Source organism: Hemicordylus capensis, chromosome 1 (assembly GCF_027244095.1).
Source record: "Hemicordylus capensis ecotype Gifberg chromosome 1, rHemCap1.1.pri, whole genome shotgun sequence".
Taxonomy (NCBI): Eukaryota; Metazoa; Chordata; class Lepidosauria; order Squamata; family Cordylidae; genus Hemicordylus; species Hemicordylus capensis.
The window spans coordinates 160,809,579-160,830,797 of NC_069657.1; the positions used below are offsets into that span (position 1 = coordinate 160,809,579).

A 21,219-nucleotide genomic window follows, 5' to 3' on the forward strand; every position below is an offset into this window, starting at 1 on the left:
AGTGCAAGATAGGGGTAAGGAAGCTACCAGATTTTTTTCAAAGGATTTGGGCAGAGGGCTGATTTTTGGTGAATTGTTGAAGTTTACGCGTCTTTAAGGTTTTTCTCATAAGGGATAATGGAGGTTTCAGCAGCCCCATAAGTGCACTTGGGGGGTGCTGGGGTGGCCCAGAGCGAGTGGTGGTGTAGTGCACATAGGGTGCCAACCATCCCCATGGGTTTCTAACCCATGGGGTACAGGGTTCTGTTGTTTCTTAGATGTTCTGAGTGTAGATTCTATGATAGCAAATGAAAGTGGATCCATGGTGTCTCATTGAAAATCTAATTTGCTATCATAGAATCCACACTCAGAACACCTCAGAAGCAACAAAACTCCAACAAATGAAATCACCAAAAATCAGCCCTCTGCCCAAATCCTTTGAAAAAATTCAGGTATCTTCCTTGCCCCTACCCTGCACTACCACCAACCCCACACCAGTCTAGGCCACCCCTTTCCCCCCGACGTGAAGCGATACACCCTCCATTATACCTAATGGGGGGAAACCTTAAAAACGCATAAACTTCAGAAATTCACCAAAAATCAGCCCTCTGCCCAATCACTCTGAAATTGGGGTGGTAGCCTCCACCCATTGGGCACTACCACCCCACCCCACTCTTCTGGCCCAGATCCCACGTTATGCCCCCAATCTGCCCCAAAGACACTAAAACTTCAAAAATTCACCGAAAATCAGCCCTTTGGCCAATCCCTCTGCAATTTGGGTGGTAGCTTCCACCCATTAAGCACTACCACCCCACCCCACTCTTTTGGCCCCAGGGCCCATTTTTAATCCGAATCGATTCAGATTTGAATTCAGATCCGAATCGAATCGGGAGTGATTCGGATGGGCCAGATTCGGATACAAAACAGAACGGGGGTGTTTCGATTCGGATCCAAATTGAAACACTGAAAATCCAAATTGCACACCCCTAGTAAGTGGGCTAACCTGTGAACCACCTAACCGATTTGAACAAAATTTATTATAGCTGTAGGGACACATAGGGATGCCCCAATGGTGTACTTTGTGATGATGTCATTCACCCCAATTCAAATGGCAGATGCATAAACATTTGAGGCGCAAGTGGGCTAACATCTAGACTGTCAAACTGATTGAACCAAATTAGGTAGTTATAGTGAGTGATACACAGGGACACCTCAATGGAATAGTTTGTGATGATGTCATCCATCCCAATTTTAGAGGGCAGACGCATAAACATTTGAGGTGCAAGTGGATGCCACAATGGTGTAGTTTGTGATGATGTCATCCACCCCAATACAAGATGGCAAGCGGGTGAACTTTTGAGGCCAAGTGCACTAACTTGAGGACTGCCTAACCAATTTGAACCAAATTTGGTACAGTTGTAGTGAGTGACACACAGGGACACCTAAATGCTGTAGTTTATAATGATGTCATCCACCCCAATCCAAGATGGTGGATGCATGAACATTGGAGGTACAAGAGATCTAATTTGTGGGCCTCGATTTGAACCAAATTTAGTCCAGTTGTAGAGATAGTGAAAAGAAAGTAGGGAGATTAGGTCTTACTAGAACTTCTTGTAAAATGTATTGCTATGCTTTATGTATTCTGAAGAATAACAGAACTGGACCAATGAATCTAGAGGATCTTGTGCAGCCTGCAAATTACTCACCAACAGGAAAGAGTAACTAAGTATCTGAAAACCTCCTCCTCTGGTCCAGTCTGACAATTATTTCTTGTGTGCCCCAGTGGGAATGTGCACGCAACTGTGGCAAGAGTGCCACTTTAAGAGTGGGGGAGGGTGCACTTACCCCTCCCGCCGCTTTCCCCCCACTGGCATCCTTTTTTTGGAAAGCTAATCGGGGCGGCAGCATACCTCCTGCCACTCCATTGCCCCTGTTGGCCGGATATGGCTGTAAATCCCCGACATGCCTGCACGCGCTGGGGACTTCTGGCCATATCTGGCCAATGGGGCGGCAGGGAAGTATGCTGCCGCCCCGATTAGCTTTTAAAAAAAAGAATGCCAACAGGGGGGAAATGGTGGGGGGGTAAGTGCAACTTCCTCTGCTCTTAAAGCGGCACCCCCACTGCCGTCCAACCGGCAGAACTACTGGTCCTTTGGACCAGTTCGGAGGCCCATAAAGGGCTTCCAAACTGGTTCCATACACATCCCTACCCCAGAGCACTGGTCTGGAATACTGCTTACCAACTCAGATGTCATAAATCTGTCAGGCTAGCCAGATGGAGCATAAAACAGGCAGAGGCAGATGTATAATAGCAACGTCGTACAGGAAGAAATTCTCCAAATCAGGTTCAGTCCGAGTCAAATCCAATTAATCCAACAGAGTCCAAATCGAAGTCCACGGGCAAGGTCAACATAGTCCAGGGTCCAAACACAGTCACGGCAATACATGAACACAGCTGATTAGCTCACAGGAAATTTGCATTGCTATCAGCAGGGTAGCTGTGGTGCAGTCATCTTAAATAGGCTGACCCCCGGTGCTGTTAAGAGTTCCTGAGTCAACAGCTTTGCCTGTTGTTCTACACATGCAGTTCCTTAACTCTTGCTGTCTCTTGGACCGACACCTCTCCATAGCTGAGACCGGTCACGCCTCCTCCACAAGAGCTGCCTAACCTGGCTCTAACTCATTTTCAATTCCCCATGCGTCGGACCCACTCTCCTTTGGAACTTCTGGTCCTTGCCCTTCCTCCTCTGCTGTAACCTCCATCCCGCACTCCAGTCCTCCTCAGAGTCTTCCAGCATGCCCATGACATCAAACCAGTCTTATTTGTTTAAAATATTTATATCCAACCAACAAAACACTGCTGGGAGGACATTTCAAAGCTGAGGGGGCACAACCAAAAAGCCCTTGTCCCTATTCCCTGCCAACCAAATCTGAGTTAGTGGCACGGCAAGAGCAGGGCTTGTAAAATAGAATGGAGGGATCTGACAGATTTACATGGGCAAATGTAGTTTGACAGATGCTCCAGGCATAAGCCAAATAGGGCTTTAAAGGTCAGAACAGCACTTTGAATCAAACCTGGAAGCATACTGGCGACCAGTGAAATTACTGCAGGATGGGTGTAATACTCATGAAGTAACTAGCTGCCACAAGCATTTTCATGGCAGCATTCTGGACCTGCTGAAGCTTCTGAATCGTCTTCAAAGGCAATGTGCCTCACATAGAGCCCATTGCAGTAATTCAATTCGTATGTAACCAATGCATGGGTGTCTGAGGCCAGGTGCGGCTTCTCCAAGTAGGGTCACAGCTGGCATACTAGTTGACAAACAACAACTACTTTGATTGTCCTCCAAGTCCTGCATCTGAGGATAGTTACTGCTCAGGTACCTTATATATAAGATTACACTTCACTCTGTTAAATCATCTGGAACAACTATTACCCTTCATCTCTGCATGCACTATTAAAGTCGAGTCTGCACACGGATGTTGAATCACCCAGTTACTGAATATCAAGTGATGACTTGCATGTGTGAAACAGCTCAGGTCACACAGCTCAGATAAAGCTTTTTGCCGTTAATAAAGCTTTTATGCCGTTCACCAACTTGTAATGAAGGCTTCTCACACAGTCACATGCAAGGTGACACATAAGTAATCACCAACAATACAGATGCATCTGTGAGTTAGCCTCAGCAAAGAACAGAATTCTGCACGCTCACCCACAAGTAGACACATGTAAAAGAGTGGTGGGAAAGCCAGCTTTTTAGCACTCTCAGACACCTTAATGAGGGTCAAACCACATTTTCTTTAAGCACACCCTCACTTATTTAGTGTTTTATAGTGACTGGATCAGGGCCCTCCTGAAGATCGGAACCATAGTGAGGGAAGCAGGGTTTTTAAACCACTTCTGCTGAGGTACAATTCAAAATCCCCTCCATGGTGCTTGCTATCTGCCAAGGGGGGAAAGCTCTCATTGGTGTCAATGAGATCATTTCCCCTGGGAAATTGCACACAGGGATAGAGATCTGCACAAACCGAGGTTTGTGCCCTGGTTCGCTGAACCAGGTCATGCTACCACCAAACTGGTTCAGCGGTATGAGCACAGCACCAGGGGGCGGGCAGCGAGCGGGACTCCTAAAACTGAGTACAGCAGGTCCGTATCTGTTTACCCGCCACTCTATGCAGCTTGCTGCTGCTGCTGCTGCTGTGGCGCTCTCCCTAACAACCCATACTTGGCACAAGACAATGCTGACCATGCACATGGCACGCACACTCATGTGGAGGCTGTTGTGGAGAGTGCCGCCACAACCGGAAGCTACATGGAGTGGCAGTGAGCAGGTAAGGACTTGCTGTACTCATTTTTAATGGTCCTGCTCGCTGCCCCACCGGCACCGCATTCAAACCAACAACTCGTTCAGCATCTCTATACAGGGGATCATGCTTAAAGCCCCTATCATCTACCATAGTCCTGATTAGTGGGGGCCCTGATCCAGTGGCTATTTAATGTTAAAAATAAGCATGTGCTTGCAATTCATGTGCTTAGAGCAACATGTTTTTTGACCCTGAGAGTATAATATGGTGACTAAAAGTTAAGTGGCAATCCATTCATATTAAGGAGTCTTGGATTAGAGATCTAGAATTCTTGTTGTCTTTAGAGGCATCTCTCCGTTGCTTCTGGACATTGACAGATGGGAAGTTGAAGGTCACAAAATGGCAAAACAAATAGTCAAGACTTCTGTACTTGACCACAACATGCAACAAATAAAAGCTTCTATAAATAAAGCCTTGGCAAATGAATTGACTGAGAAACTCATTAAGATTCAAAGAGGCACAGGCAGCAAACTGAAACCTCTCCCGCAGCATTTCATAGCCATCAAGATGTAGCTTTAGGCTCTGCTGGAAGTGGGAATGCAAACAGAACTCTTACACATGGCAGCGCAGTACCCAGAGGACAACATGCTTTTTCCTTTTAAAAGATGTTTGGAAGATCAAATAAACATATAAGGAAACAATGGCATTCCGGCAATGCAAGGCAGAAACAGTCAGGAAAGGAGGCTTATGTACCCAGATTGTTGTGCTGCATTCAGTTTTTTCGCTGCTGGGTGCCAAAGCAGCCAGGTAACCCAGACATTTCTTACAAGTACGCGGATATTTTATCTCAACAACAACAGGGAAATACGCTTAAGAAAGGTTTTGCATGCCTGCGTTTCATGAAAGAGTCACACAGTCCATTTCCCAGTTAGAAAGTAAGGCCAAGTACATTAAAAATCTCACTCAATGTGGAAAGAAAAACATTTCACCTGTTTTGTGCTGCACTGCAGTCCTTGCTTTCTTTTTCTACAGGACCCTTTTCATACGTTATGATCAATGCATTCAGTGAATACATATTGTGATGATGGGGAGCAGGTTCTGCTCCTGATCTGTGTGTGCATGCGTGCGAGCACACATACACATACACGCACACTGTTCTTGTTCCAGTGTTCAATGAACATGGACTGGAATCAGAACCACCAACACAATGACACCTTCCCTGTGCACATTTATTGATCAGGTGGGTTTAATGCACTGGATGTGTGGCTCATGAGAAGGACTATAAAGCATATTTCCCTGAAAAATATTTTACAGCAGTTTTAAATAGCTGTTATCAGGACTGGGGAGACCCGAGTTCAAATCCCCATTCAGCCATGAAACTAGCTGGGTGACTCTGGGCCAGTCACTTCTCTCTCAGCCTAACCTACTTCACAGGGTTGTTGTGAAAGAGAAACTCAAATATGTAGTACACCGCTCTGGGCTCCTTGGAGAAAGAGCGGGATATAAATGTAAAAATAATAATAATAAAAATAATAATCTTTTCCATGTATGAGAGTGTGAAGCCCTCTTGCTCGGCTATACATCTCTTCAAGTAATGTGTTGTGTCCAAGTAGCACAGTGATGCTTTCTATGATGCACAGCAAAGATACAAAGCAAACAATCAGAGTCCTAAAAGCCAGTTTCCGCTTTGCATAGAAATCAACACACACTAAAGTTCCTCCCGTTTTTAAAACTCTGGTGATCCAGCATGCATGTGGGATTTTTTTTCCTGCTCTAGAGCACAGTGTTATATAGTTCCAAGGGCTAATTAAAAGTAAAGTTGTGCCGTCGGGTCTGTGTTGACTCATGGCAACCACAGAATCCTTTGGTTGGCTTTGGTAGAATACAGGAGAGGTTGATCATTTCCATCTCCCACGCAGTATGAGATGATGCCTTTCAGCATCTTCCTATATTGCTGCTGCCTGAATTAGATACTTATTATCCCCACTGGGAAATAGAAATCCTAGCAGCAGTCTTGCCTATGAGCCAGTTTGGACAATAACATCCATTGGCCCTGCCCACCACGTGATGAGAGGAGTGAGCATACACATCCTGTTATACCATTCTGCTTAGCATAACTGAATGGGGCAGTTCTCCAAACTGACCCCAAACAATGATGCACACTGGGAGGGACAGTGAGACATGCACACTCCTATTCCAATCACATAATGGGTGGGGTATTGTCCAAAGTATTGTCCAAAGCACTGTGTTTGCTTGTGGCGAGTTTACATTTGTCCTTGATCCTCTGCATTTTGCTGTTCAATTAGATACTTCCAAAAGTTCAACTTCCCTAAGGGTAATAAGATACATTTAATATACATACATCTATATATAATATACATGCAGTAGATGCCAGAAAATTGGTGAACTCAGTAAACTACTGATAGGAAGACCGTGCACCCAAGAAGAATGTTAGAAATCTTTGTGTCATTTTGACATTTATACCCATGGTGTAATAAATGTCCCTTACTTGTGATAATGGAAATGAGGATGACATTTTGATACTAACTGAAGGTACTCAGCTGTGACATTTACTGGGAAATGTCCTTGACTGAGCGGAGGAGGTGGAGTGGACAGGGAAATGGGAAGTATGCACAGGTCTCCCATTCTCCTAAGGACAATTAGTAATATACTGAATAATACACCACTGATCAAGGAATTAAAATATCCAGAACAAAAAAAGCCTGGTGTGCAGTGTTCCCTGTAACTGGAATTCCCAGATGTTGTTGACTACAACTCCAAGCCTCCCCATTTGTTTTGGTGGGGGATGATGGGGGTTGTAGTAAACAAGTCTGGAAATCTCTGTTACAAGGAACACAGCTGGTACAGAATGCTGCTTATTGGAGCATACCAAAGAGTGACAAGGAAAAACAGGACTCTTCTTTCCTATGGCAATTTCTGAGTGCAAGTGTTTTCTTGCCACATAGCATATCATTTATCCAATCATAATATTTTCAGAATTTCAAACATGAGCACCCACTAGCAAAGTGTTATTATAAAACAAGGAGAGAGGGTGTGCCCACAGCTCTTGCCTGTGGGCTTCTCAGAGGCATCTGGTGGGCCACTGTGGGGAACAGGTTGCTTTGGGCCTGATCCAGCAGGGCTGTTTTTATGTCAAACTGGAACATACCAGCTAAATGGATAAAATTAGCAGACATTCATTTGGTACACAAGAAGCACACACAGAGGTATACAATATACCTCATGAGGAATAGAGGCAATGAGAGGAAAATACAAGCAAAGTATTTATCTTTACTTGAATGCATATAACTACACAGAATTATAATTTGCAGCTCTCCTCTTGTAAGTTTCATGATTTTAGGCCACTTTCAGAAGCTCTAACCGATCATAACAATAACAGCTTTTACTATTGCTTGGATCATTCAGAAGAGCCAAATAATGACAACAATCAGGAGCCTAGAGCTCATTCTCCTGGACATGTTTTACAGTTTCAGCAAAAATATTTAATTTTTGTTAAATTCTAGTTGAATTTCATGAACTGACATTTCTCTTTGCAGATTTCATTTATTTCAGAGGCAACAACTCCTTGCTCACCTTTGAGAAAAGAAAAGCCTAGCCTGAAGGAGTTACATAACATTAGGAGTATCTCAGGTGAAAGCACTATTACAATAGGCTGGTTCACACTGTTATAATTGGGTTATGAGATGCTTCCAACCCAAGTTTGGGAGCTGTGCGTGTTCCTGTTTTCCAATTGTCCATGAGTAAAAAGCAAGGTAAGAGGGGGAAGAAGTAATCGTCTGCTAAGTGGCAGCTGGGTTGGAAGCACACACAGCTCCCAAATATGGGTAGGATGTGTCTCCTACCGTAATTAGAAATGTGAGAACAGTCTTAAACTCTGCTATTTATACTATCCAAGAAAAGCAAAACAACTTTACTCGTTTTAATGATTTAAAACTACTTCATTAATTAGCAGTCCACTGCAATTAGGATTATGTATAACTAAACATATATGTTTGTGATAATGGGGAACCTTTTCAAATTTGCTTTGAATTATATAGGCTCAAAACTGGGAAGCACAAAACATTATCTAGTCCAGCCTTAACAAAAGGTATGGTTAAGCTGCCTTCCCTCTAAACAGAAAATGCCCAGGGAAAACTGAACACATTCAAGAGTACTTAAAAGTTATGAAACTGCTCCCCACCCGCAAAGTGATCAACTGTTGTTGACATGTACACAAGGAGGGAGCAAAATCCACATCTAGTGATGAGGGTAAAACTCTGCTTGGAGGAGCTCAAAACATTGACTTCCCCATTTCTGAAAAACTTTACCTTGTTCAAGAGGTAAACCATCTGGGTCTAAGCTTGATTTGCCTCATATTGTATTCATACCATACCATCACTGTTGCCTACCAACCAACTCTTCCTGCACCCTGCTTTCTCTGCTGTCCACTCTCTTTACTTATTTCAAATGTACCTTGTGACACAGCAGCAACAGCAGGTTTCTCTCTTCCTCTACTTCTTCCTCCATTGGAATGTAACTGGACTCAGGAAGCCAGGGCACTATGGGAGAAAGAGTTCTCAAGGGCTCCAAAGTCCAATAGACTCCAGAGACCAGAGCCCTAGAGTTTTACTTTTACCAGGCTCTTTGCAACTGAGACACAGCTGCCAAAGCTTTCTTCTAGACACCCTGACAGGGGAGGAGAGATACTTTGCTGCTGCCACCCTTACTACTGATTGGACCCCAGTGGAAGGTAAGAGAGCAAAAAGGTGGGGTATCACTTAATCCACTTACCTTTGGCTTTACTTTTGTAAGCTCTGTGAAAAACTTCAAAGGTAAGCACTTAAGCACTTGAAAGGAAAAGCTTACAAAAACTGGAGGGCATATCAAGGCAAGCCAAAGAGAGTTCACACATCACTATCAACACCGCATTTGGGATCTGTTACTATTTCCACTCCAATTCCCAGCCATTTTTGCATACAATCCCACACTGAAGAGGACCAGGTTTTGAGCAATTGGTATATACAGTAGTCTTGTGACATTTCTCTTCCTAGTCACTGCAAGTATCCAATTAGTAAAAGGTAAAGTGTGCCGTCAAGTCGGTGTTAACTCCTGGTGACCACAGAGCAATGTGTTTGTCTTTGGTAGAATATAGGAGGGGTTTACCATTGCCATCTCTCACGCAGTGTGAGATGATGCCTTTCAGCATCTTCTTGTATCGCTGCTGCCCAATATAGGTGTTTCCCATTGTCTGGGAAACATATCAGTGGGGATTTGAACCAGCAACTTCTGGTTTACTAGTCAAGTCATTTCCCCACTATGCCATTAGGTGGCTATCTAATTAGTCCCCACTCCTTTATTAATGCAACCTTTTAATTAAATTTCAAGTTTAATCCATTACACATGTGCAACTATTTATCCCGACACTGTCTTAATTTTGTGTCTTAATTTGTTCTCTCTCTCACACACACAGACACACACATCCCAGAGTAACCCACAATGCTCTTTCAAATGTACCTCCCCTTGCATAACCTGGGGAAATTTGTTACCATGTGTAGCCAAATGAAAGCAACCATGAAAATTCACAATTTATTGAGAAAAGACAAACACCTACCTCTTTTGGAGGGAAGAGCAAATGTGTATGCATAGGAAAGATGTAAATACACACACACACACATACACACATATCTCCTAAATTGTATTAGAGAGTGAAGTAACATGCAAAGTGAGATTATACCAATAACTGATTTAATAAACATCTCCCCCACTTAAAAAAACCAAAACTATAGGGCACACACATTAAAGTACCTTAAAGGCACTACGAGACAATCAAAGAACAATCCAAAACTAAACCAAACAGCATGTGGATCTCCATATCAGAAACTGAATCCAGCAGAAAACAACTGAAAGATTTCACTAATAATTACTTTCTTTGGAATTCTAACATTTTATTAGGGGGGAGGGTGGGGAGAGTTTTGAACATGAACAGTGATGACAATGAAATCTTTGTTCTGAAACTGTTAATACAATATGGGCGCAGCTGACTGCTGAATAAAGGCAGGCTAATTTAAGGGCACTGAGTATCTTACAAGTGAGTAGGAAGGAGACTTCCTTTATGTGTATAATTTTTAAAGAGACAGTCTTGATGGACTGTAGTTTTTAAAAAATAAATCCAAAAATCTTTCAACTACTGGTTTTTGACTTGTGCCAATATGCAGATTGCTTCCTGTTGAGATGTATCAAAGGATTCACCCAGCCGATTGCTGCTGGATAGAAAGCTCAGATATCTCTTTCCTCCAGCAGCAAGCAAGCAGAGCCCTTCTCATTGCAACCAAAAATGTGTCAGGGTGCTGACTGTTAGATGAAGGAACAAAGTCCTTTGCACCAAGAAAGAACAAGATAAAATTGATTCTTGCTTCTGTAATGGTTGGGTCTCTTTTTCAAGAGCAATGGAAGAGACAAGAACTGAATATGCAGGCTTACCCCTTTAATGCAGGGTGAAGAGCTCCTTGTGCATACATGGGCATCTCTAAACTGTAGTATTATTACTTATTATTAATAATAATAATAATAATTACATTTCTATCCCACACTACAAGGAGCTCAGGGTTACAACCATTACAGCACAATTAAACTCATCTGACAATTATTCCCTTTCCCAAAAAACTTCCGGAATCTCTGGTTCTTGGGCCCAGGATGCCAGGATGAACATAGAATTCTCAGTACCTTCACAAAACTACAATTGCCTTTCAGGAAGCCGTGACAATAAACCCAGTATAAAACAGATATGCTTGCAATGAGTTCAAATAAAATTGTGTGTGTAAAGAAACCGATACCTACCAATGAACCTATTAATGGCAATTCTCGCAGCTTTAAAATGACTGGTAACCACTGTGTCAACCTCCTAAAATGCTAATAAAATGTCCATTATCTCCATTATATTCTGCTGCCTACCCTATTTTTCTCCTGCTTCAAACAGATATGAAATTCTTCACTATCTGGCCTAAACACTAGCCTGATATTACAGCAGCCTGTTAGATTGCTGTTACATTCCACTGAAGAGGTGGGTGAAATGAATCATGTTTTATATATAGACCTGTTATTCAAAGTCAAAATTATTCCCTTCTCTTCAGTTTCTCTAAAAACCATCTCAATCTATGCTTATACATTATTTTTAAATGGCAGCTGAAAAGAGGGTTTTTCCCCAGGCTGAAATGCCACTAATGTGTGCCTTACTGTGACTGCATTCACACAATCATGGTGATCCTGGTTAAAGAGCTAACCACAATGAGTTTTAACCATGGTGGTTTAAGCAAAATAGCCTGGAAATTCTAAGTTCTCACAATCAGCTCTGCAGGGCTTAGCAATCCTTGTTAACTCTTTAAAAGGAAATGCTATCTAGATGGGCCTTTTGCCTCAGTCAGCAAGCCAATTCTTATGTCCTTAGTATTTCACTCATCCTGAAGAGTATAAAAAACCAACATTTCCCATAATCCAATAAACAACTCCACCCCCCCCCATGTTAGTGCAGTGCTTCAGTCCAACCTCAGGTGGCCACCTCCTGCTTTTCCTAGCTCTTCCTGCAGCCGGGGGCAGAGCCAAACTGGCCGCTGCCGAAGCTGGGGGTCCCGGAACCATCCTCCATCTCTGCATGGTCAGGTAAGCAGCTCACTCCATCGGGCAACGGTGGGGGAGCCCAACAGCAACAAATGGGGGAAGACTTCTTGATATCAAGTGGTCATGTGAACTGGCCTTTCATAGTACAAACCACTCTGAACGACCAGTCTGTAAGAGCTGGCTAGCATTTAAACCTTTGAGGCTTATATTATTCCACACTGAACAATGTATTTCAATTCCAGTGTGTTGGGGGGGGCGGGGAAACAAGCATAAAAAAGCCGGGTGGAGAGGGGTGTAATTCATAGCTATTCCTGGTGTGATTATTTTCTGTAGGGTTACATTTGAAATTCCCTGATAACAAGTAGCCAGGAAATTCACTGGGAATGCCCAGTTAGTAAGAGCAATTGACATAATGTTGCCTCCAGGGACTTACTACCCAATCTATTGTTTTTTAGACACTTGAGTGTAGCCAGTGGTGCTGGTTCCCATGTGTAAATATGCTCAGGTTCGCCCCTCCTTTCCTCCCTTTGCAGTCCAAAACCAAGAAACAAATGAATTCTCATTTTACCCAAATCCTTCTCCATAACAAGGACAATTAATGCATTTCTATATTTGTCTTAGGTTTGCTGTCCCTGAGAAACTGGAACTAGGCAGAAGGGACGGCTGCTTGCCAGCTACTTCCTTTGCTGTATTCCCTAAATGACTTTCCCCCTACTCTATTGTGGCAAAATTAAAAGGCATATCTCAGATTCAGCCATGCATTCATCAATGTCACTTTTATCCTGAATACACAGATGCTAAATAACTGTCACCTCCCATCAAGGACTGAATTCTTCCCATGATGATGGCTCACTTGTTTCCCCTACTACTAAACAGAAATGTGCAAATTAATTTTGCTGCAATTTTGCATCATGCATAAGTTCCACTAAAGTCAAAGATCCTTCCACAGGCATACCTGATAGGATAATTTCACCTTTTTTTTTTGATCAGGCACAAATATTAAAGGAGAAAAACCATCTATTGCATGCAAAGGGTTTTTCTTTCTCTTCTTCTTTTTAATGTACAGATGAGATGGAAGTAGATTAGTCCTCTACGTGGGGATTAAGAGAGTAGCTATACACCAATGGTCAATCTGTCCCAGTATTCTCCAGCAAAGTTAAAGGGTTTTTTGTTTTTTAAAATTGAGGGGCACTATGAGGATTAAGATAGGCATGCTAAAGCCCACCAGTGGAAGTTATATGAATATACATACACTGTATTTAAAGACATATTTTCAGGGCAGGGAGAATAAATGTTTAAATCACTACCACCATATTTAAAACTGTATCTATGCACTAAATCCCTGTATATATGCTGGAATTCCAAAGTTCCTTCCAGTAAATAATACTTGTATCTTGCTCTGGGCTGGGTGATCTCTGCCAATGTAGGGATACAGGAGCAGTACTGTCCCTGGACAGTTCTAAGAGCCTGAGTCAGAATCTCAGTTAGACCAAGTGGGATTGCAGGAGCTGGCTATGGCAAGGCAACATTAATGGAATGTTGCTCCACTGGGTTTTGAGAGCAGACTGCCAGCCTTTATGGCTGTTGTTCAGGCAGAGTGACTTAATACTGCCCCATCCTTAGGGAAGGAGTGGTTTCTTAAAAGGAGTCTTGCCATATTTTGTAAGTGCTGGCTCCATCGGCAAACATAGGTAGATCCTTAGCGAATGCCTCCAAGTCAGATGATGGAGGCAGGGCTGTGTCTTCAGGCTGTTGTGGAAGTTCTGGCTTGAGCTCTTCTGGTTCTCCTCATGCAGAAGGTTCCAGAAACTCAGGGTCACACCCAGGGTCTAGACCAAGGATTCTCAATGTTGGGTCCCCAGATGCTATTGGACTTCAACTCCCATAATCCCTAGCCCCAGTGGCCTTTGGTAGGGGATTATGGGAGTTGAAGTCCAATAACATCTGGGGACCCAACATTGAGAATCCCTGGTCTAGATGATAGGTTCTGCCCAACATGTCCCATCCCTTGAATGGTTTGCCTCCTCCCTCCAAGCATGTGTGCATATGTGTCTATGTGTGTGTGTATTATGGATCCAACATTATGACAACTTGCCAGCCTGCTCACCAAATGGATAATGTCCCTAACCTTATTGACTAGTATTATATGCTCATATGTTTATTAATTCATCGGTTCCTTTTGGGTTAATTTGTTATGTGCTTGGCCATTATCAAATCTCAGAGCAGAGAGTACTCAAGATTTGTTAGGCTACATTCATATTTCCTTTTGTTTATTTTAAACTTGCTGTAGATATAGGCTGCTCCCACAGTTGTGTATATCCTATCAAAAGGAATAGTGTCATGACAATGGTGCTAAAACCCTTGACATACAACACAAGCACAAATGTCAATAGTACACCCAGCCATGGAGTGGCCCAGGTTCTTCTGCCAAAGCAGCCCCATAGCCCTGCCCCTTGTCTCTGACATCAGATGCAGGGAGCGTTGAGCCGCACCCCCGCATCTGATGTCAGATGCAGGGTGTTGTTTAGCTCCCAAATAAAGTTAAATCAGCCAGCGCTGCATATGCAGCATGGCCAGGAGTGGCTCTCCCTGCCTTTAAAAGGCATGTCTGGGGCACGAGGTGTGAACCCTGAGGGGCGGCAGCCCAGGGTCTTTGAACCCATTCGCTCAGTGGTTGCTCCACCCCTGAGTACACCACAGTACACTCACTGACAGTCCAGTTTATGAAACTGGTTGTACATCAGATGTTCATCCAAATCTATGGCATGCACTCCAGACCAAACAAGTTGTTGAGAACCGGGAATGTGCAGCTAACCCAACAAGTCTTCTAATGCAGGTATAACCTTTATATATTCCACTAGAAACATCCTCCTAACCTAATTTTTTCTTGCACCCCCCCCCCATAATTTTTAATTATAATTTTGATAACTTCCATAGCTATTATTTTCTCTTTTCTCCTCTAAGCTATATAAACTGCAATAGCAGTTGGTGAAAGAGAGTATATGCTAAGAACCACATGCATACAATTATTTATTATAAACAGAAGCATTGGGTGAGGGTCACCATTGCAGCTATGACAGCACCGCTGAGCCATACTGCTATGACACTCTGTGCCAGTTCATAATGATGCAATAGTGTAGAAATGGTGGAATCCTACCCTAAGCACCCACTAGGTGGTCTCCCACTTCATAGCAAAAAACTTTGCATTAACACTGCACTTTGAGTATTCAATTCACTTCACATACATTATCTCATTAATCCTTACAACTAACTCTGGCAGGTAGGCCATTATTATCCTTGTAGGGGAGCTGAGACTGAGAAACAATGGCAAGCTTATGGCCACCTGGTGAAATGACTGTGCAAAGATTTGAATTGGGGGACCTCCTGGCTCATGCTCCATAGTTCCAGCCTTATAATGATATGTGATGAAATACCTGGATTCTAATAGCCCTCCAAACTGGACTGGAAGAACAACCTATAGTAGACCGAACAATATTCATGTCATACAAAAAACGTTCCTTGCCATTAAAAAGGGAGTTGCTCACCAGTAGCACTGATTAGCTCCTACTAGGCTGACATAACACTCTGGATATGTATTGCCAAAATGTCTAAGAACACCTTTTAATAAAAAGCAATAATCAAAAAGCAGTGACAGAGGCTCATTAGACCATAAAAGCTAATATTTGCTTGGTACTAAACAGCTAATACCACATACTTCTCTCAGAAGGCCTGGAGGTTTCTTCAACTGCCTGGCCAGTAGAAAACAGGGTAGTGCTGTTAAAACAAAATAACCTCCAGTGTACGGGATTTTTTTGCTATTATTTTTAAAAATAAATAGCTCACAATTTTAGTACAAACAATCTCAACCCAACCTTTTTATTTTTTTGCTTGAAACCATGGGAAACATAACATTTTCCATATTACTACAGGTTACTCACCTGTAATGTTGGTTCTTCTAGTGGTCATCTGTCCTTTTACACTAATGGGTTATGCGCCTGTGCAGAGACCTCGTCGGAATCTAACAAGCTCGATTTCTCCTGCTTTGGGTGGGAACCCCGCCCCCAGCCGCTATATTCAGTTGCGCCACTCCTCATCCCATCAGCCACAGAATCAAGCTTCAGCGACCCTCGCGGGGAGGACGGGAGGGCGTGCAGAAGTACAGATGTCCACTAGAACCAATGTTACAGGTGAGTAACCTGTAGTTCTTCGACATGGTCTCTGTCTTCTACACATATGGGTGCATAACAAGCAAGCACCCAAGGAAGAGGGAAGAAACAGAGGCACCATGTAAACAGCCAGAAATAATTTAATTCAAGACAAGTGAAATCAACTGAAAATAGATTGCAAAGACACTCCTGCCAAATACAGCATCATTAACATGCTCTAACATCAATAGTATAATGCTGAATGAATGAATGGGGTGAAGCTCAAGTAGCTGCCTGACATATAGTGACCAACGGGACCGCACAATCAAAGGCCACAGAGGCCGCCACATACCTAACGGAGTGTGCCTTCACAGTAGCAGGCAACTGCTTATGGGCCAACTGATAACAAAGTTCAATAGTGGAGACTATCCCCCTGGACATAGATTGGGCCGAGACTTGGAGCCCTTTGCACGGTCCAGGACAAACAAGGAGGGTGACTTGTTGACGTATAGAACAAACAAGCAGGGTGACTTCCGCCACTCAGCAGATCTCTGAACGTAGAAGGACAAGGACCTTCGAACATCCAAATGCTGTAGCCGTTTCTCCGCATCCAATGAAGGATTTGGAAAGAACACGGGTAAAGTGAGTGGGGACGAGCAGTGAAACATGGACACCACCTTTGGAAGGAATTTGACATCTGCCCTGAGTACGACCTTGTCTTTATGGAACTGCAGGTCAGCCCTCAGGGCCCTCAACTCACTCAGCCTCCTGGCAGAGGTAATGGCCACTAGAAAGGTGACCATCCAGGTCAAGAGACAAGGGTCAATAAAAGCCAAAGGCTCAAAGGGTGGCCGTAAAAGACCAGCCAATACCACGGTTAGGTCCCAGACCGTTGGCATGATTGGATTGTCTGTGAACAAGTGTGTCAGACCCTTCAGGAAACTTTTAACCACTGGATTTTTAAACCAAGAAGGCTGATCAGAGGGAGAACGTGCCACAACGGCAGCCAAATATACCTTAAGGGATGCCAGTTTCAACACATACTCCTGAAGTGACAATAGATACGTACAAATGTCTTGTACGAATGGATTAAATGCATGAAACCCATTCAGGGAAGCAAAGGATGTGAAGCGAGTCTATTTCTAGACATACAACTTTCTTGTGGATTGCTTCCTAGCAGCCACCAACACCTCTTTCAGTCTCAAGGAGAAGTTGGCAGGACCCGCCATGAAGTGAAGTGGAGGGGCCGAACATCCGGGTGTAGCATCCGTCTCTGTTCCTGAGACAACAGATTTGACAGGGCAGGTAGATGTCGCCAGTCCAGCGCCATGTGCTTCAGGGTCAGAAACCAAGGCCTCCTGGGCCACCACAGGGCTATCAGGATTGCCCTGGCCTGTTCCACCCTCAATTTGTGCAAGACCTTTGGAATGAGAGGAAACAGAAGAAACACATATAGAAGAGGGTCTGTCCAAGACCAGACAAAGGCAAACTGCCCAGAGACGAAAGTTTGGGGCGGTATACAAATTTGATAAATAAAATCTGATGAATAAATAAATCTCCCAGAGAACCCTTGCCCTCTTCTCCCCTGGAGCAGTAGAGGGCACAGTGTGTATTGTCCTGGGAAGCAAACAGATCCAGAGTTGGAACCTCCCAGTTCACAAATATGTCCCTCAGAACACTCTGATGTAGCTCCCACTCGTGGGAGACCACAGTCATCCTGCTCAGAGTGTCTGCTTGAACATTCAGCACACCTTGGATATGGACCGCATGAGGTGATACCCCGTGTGGCAGGCACCAATGCCACAGGTCCAGAGCCAGAAGGCTCCTCGAAGACGTGCTGCCCTGGCGATTGATATAGGCTTTCACCATTGTATTATCTGTCTGTATCAGCACCGAACAACCCCCCAGTAGGGGCAGGAAGCCTTTGAGAGCGTTATAAAATAGCTGATGTGCCAAGTCCGCTCCACAGGGGACCAATGTCCACTCAGACGAAACCTGTCCAGGTGAGCTCCCCCCCCCCCGAGCTCCGACACATCCATCCTAACAATCCTGCTGGCTGGAGGTGTTTGGAAAGGAGTACCAACACTCAGGTGCCGAAACTCCGTCCACCATTGCGCCATTGCCTGTACCCATCATTCTGCATTCTAGATGGCCTGGATCCCGAAGAGGATTGAATATGTCCAAAAACCATCTTTGAATGACACACATCCAAAGGCGCACTTGAGGTAGAATGTATGTACTCAATGCCATGTGGCCCAACAGGCGTTGTAAGGAAAGCATGGTCTGTGGGCCTCCAGCTAGGAAAGTGGCAGCTAGTCTCTGGAGAGTGACAATGCAGCCAATCAGGAGGAAGACTTTCTCCAAGGTCGTGTCGAAGATCAGCCCAATGAAATGAATTCAACGGGTGGGTTCCAGGTGAGATTTTTTGAAGTTTATCTGGAAGCCCAACTCCTGTAGGGTATCGATCATGAACTCAAGGGCATCCAGAACTGCCCATCTGGTGCTTGCCATGATTAGCCAATCATCTAGAAATGGCAGCACCTGTAAACCTTGCACCTGCAGAAATGCCATCACCAGGGCCAGACATTTTGTAAAGGTGCGGTTGTAAGACCAAATGGCAAGGCCTTGAATTGACAGGAGATCCCCCTTATCTGGAACAGCAGGAAGCACCGATGTTGAGGCATATTGAAACATGATAATATGCATCCATTAGGTCCAGTAAGGCTATCCACATGTTTCTGTCCAGGATGGTCATGACAGTTGGTACTGAAAGCATTTGGAACCTCTTGTAGACCAAATGTCTGTTCAGAGCCCTCAGGTCTAGTATGGGGTGCTGACCGCTGTCCGGCTTTGGCACAAGGAAATATCAGGAATAGAATCCGGAGCTGACAGGGTTGGAGACTTTCTCAATCACGTCCTTTTCCAGGAGAGAGGCAACCTTCTGATCCAACTCCGGGGTGCAAGGAGTCACCACAATCCCGGACACCGGATGTGGTCCACAAAACTCCAGGGTGTAGCCCAAACGTATAACTGTAAGGACCCATTGGTCTGTAGTAACTTTGTCGCAACTTGCTAAGAACGGGGCCAGGCGAGTCCTGAAGCGCCTCGAGTCAGTGTTTGTTTTGGGGAACACTTGGGCGCTGTTTCTCGAAGGCCAGCTTACAGGGCTGGCCTCCCGACTTGTATCTGAGTGTAACTTGTTGCCCCAAAAGGACCATTCCGTGGACAATTGATGTTGGGTCGGGGCCCTCTGTGCCTGATGAGGTGACCACCTGGCCATTTTCTGTGGTTTTGAAGTTGGCAAAGTATATGATATTGAATGTGCAGTGCTCCTCAGCTTCTGTACTTTCTGGAGCGTGTCATCGGTTTGTTCAGAGAAGTGGCTAGAGCCCTCAAAGGGCAGGTCCTCCACCCTGGTGCCCCCAACAGTGTAGGGCATAGTGTAGGCCAGATGACCGAAGTCAAGCATGGCGTCTTAGTGCCACAGACATGGCCATCACCTTAGCAGCACAGTCCACTGAACGCTGGGCTGAATAAAATTCTTGTTTAGCCACTTGAATAACTTCCTTGAAGAAAACCTTTGCAGAATCCCTCTTGTCTTGCGGGAGAACATCCCGGAAATGACCCACCTTTTCCCACAAAAAGTGGTTATATTGGGCATTATATCAGAGCTAGCGTGGTGTAGTAGTTAGAGTGCTGGACTAGGACCGGGGAGACCCGAGTTCAAATCCCCATCCAGCCATAAAAACTAGCTGGGTGACTCTGGGCCAGTCACTTCTCTCTCAGCCTAACCTACTTCACAGGGTTGTTGTGAAAGAGAAACTCAAGTATGTAGTACACCGCTCTGGGCTCCTTGAAGGAAGAGTGGGATATAAATGTAATTATTAATAATAATAATAATAAGAAGAAGAAGCCTGATAATTAGCCACATACAAGTGCAGGGCTGCAGCCGAATAAAGTCATTTCCCTAAGAAGTCCAATTTCTTGCCTTCCTTATCGCTTGGTGTCGACTGGCTATGGCCTCTGGTCCTCTGTAAGGATGCCTCCACGACAACTGAATTCGGAGTGGGATGATTTTTCAAGAAGGCCGTTTCATCCTGGAACTTCACTCTTTAGAAGTTCTCTAGATGTCTATTTGGTTGAGAGAGTGTATTAGGCTTCTTCCAGTGGGCCTTCATAACCTTTATTAAGGCCGGATTTAAGGGTAAGGCAGCTGGTAAATTGGCCTCTGAACTGATCAAACTGAATAAAGGGTCCAGCTCACCTTTCTGTTGGTTGCCCAGATTTACACCCAAAGCCAAAGCCATATGGCCCACATAGGCTGTGTACAGTTTGAGATCCTCCGATTGAGAGACAGGCTTAGAGTCTGAATGGATATTGAGTGGGGATGACCCCATGGAAATAACCTCAGAGTCTGGAGAGCTCTCATATGCAGGGTCCGGAGGCACCAGCTGGTCTTGCACTGTGGGCATCGAACCCGAAGGGGAGCCGACGAATGGAGAGCCAAATCCCACAGGGCTGCGCACAAGTGAGAAACCCTATTTTTGCGAACCTGTTTTGTAAACTTCTGGCAGTGTGGACAGGTCTCGACAATGTGAGATTCCCCCAAGCACAAGAGGCCCATCAGTGTGCGTATCACAGGAAGAGATCTTCGATCTGCAGCGGACACACTTCTTAAAGTTCTTTGTGTCCGGCATACACTTTGAAGGCCGGCAGGCCACCACGCTCTGTCGCGGCCAGGATTGGAGGTCCGGGAAAGGGGAAAGTGACCAAATAAAAACACCAAAGAAAAAATGCCACTACACAAAAATCAAAGCAAGAAGAATTAAGAGGTTAGGAAAAATAAGCAAGGAGAAAAAACAAGAAGAGATATCTTTGATCCTACTCGTTGCCGAGCTAAAGACTTCACAATGTTCGCTGAAGCATAGACGAAGAAAGACTGAGGGGATGAGGAGTGGCGCAGCCACATATAGCTGCTGGGGGCGGAGTTCCTGCCCAAAGCAGGAGAAATCGAGCTTGTTGAATTCTGACAAGGTCTCTGTGCAGGCGCATAGCCCATATGTGTAGAAGACAGAGACCATGTCGAAGAAACTATTTAACGATTATTTTTTTAAAGTTTAGATTTTAAAAATCGCACTGCCAAAATATGAGTGGATGTCCCTTATTCTAGAGAACA

At 44.4% G+C, this 21,219-nt stretch overlaps 1 protein-coding gene across 3 annotated transcripts in view; it reads right to left on the reverse strand.

Moving 5' to 3' along the window:
• ADCY5 (adenylate cyclase 5) overlaps positions 1-21,219 on the reverse strand; it is a 356,971-nt gene that overhangs the window by 220,854 nt on the left and 114,898 nt on the right. Inside the window, exon 1 of one of the 3 annotated variants that reach the window (XM_053244603.1) lies at positions 8,758-8,840. The exons of 1 other annotated variant lie outside the window; for it this stretch is intronic. In XM_053244603.1, the coding sequence (XP_053100578.1) occupies positions 8,758-8,811 (54 nt within the window). In that variant the 5' untranslated portion in view covers positions 8,812-8,840. Of the gene's footprint in view, positions 1-8,612; positions 8,649-8,757; positions 8,841-21,219 lie in introns of those variants that run through there. One more of the 3 variants, XM_053244612.1, reaches the window with a different exon arrangement.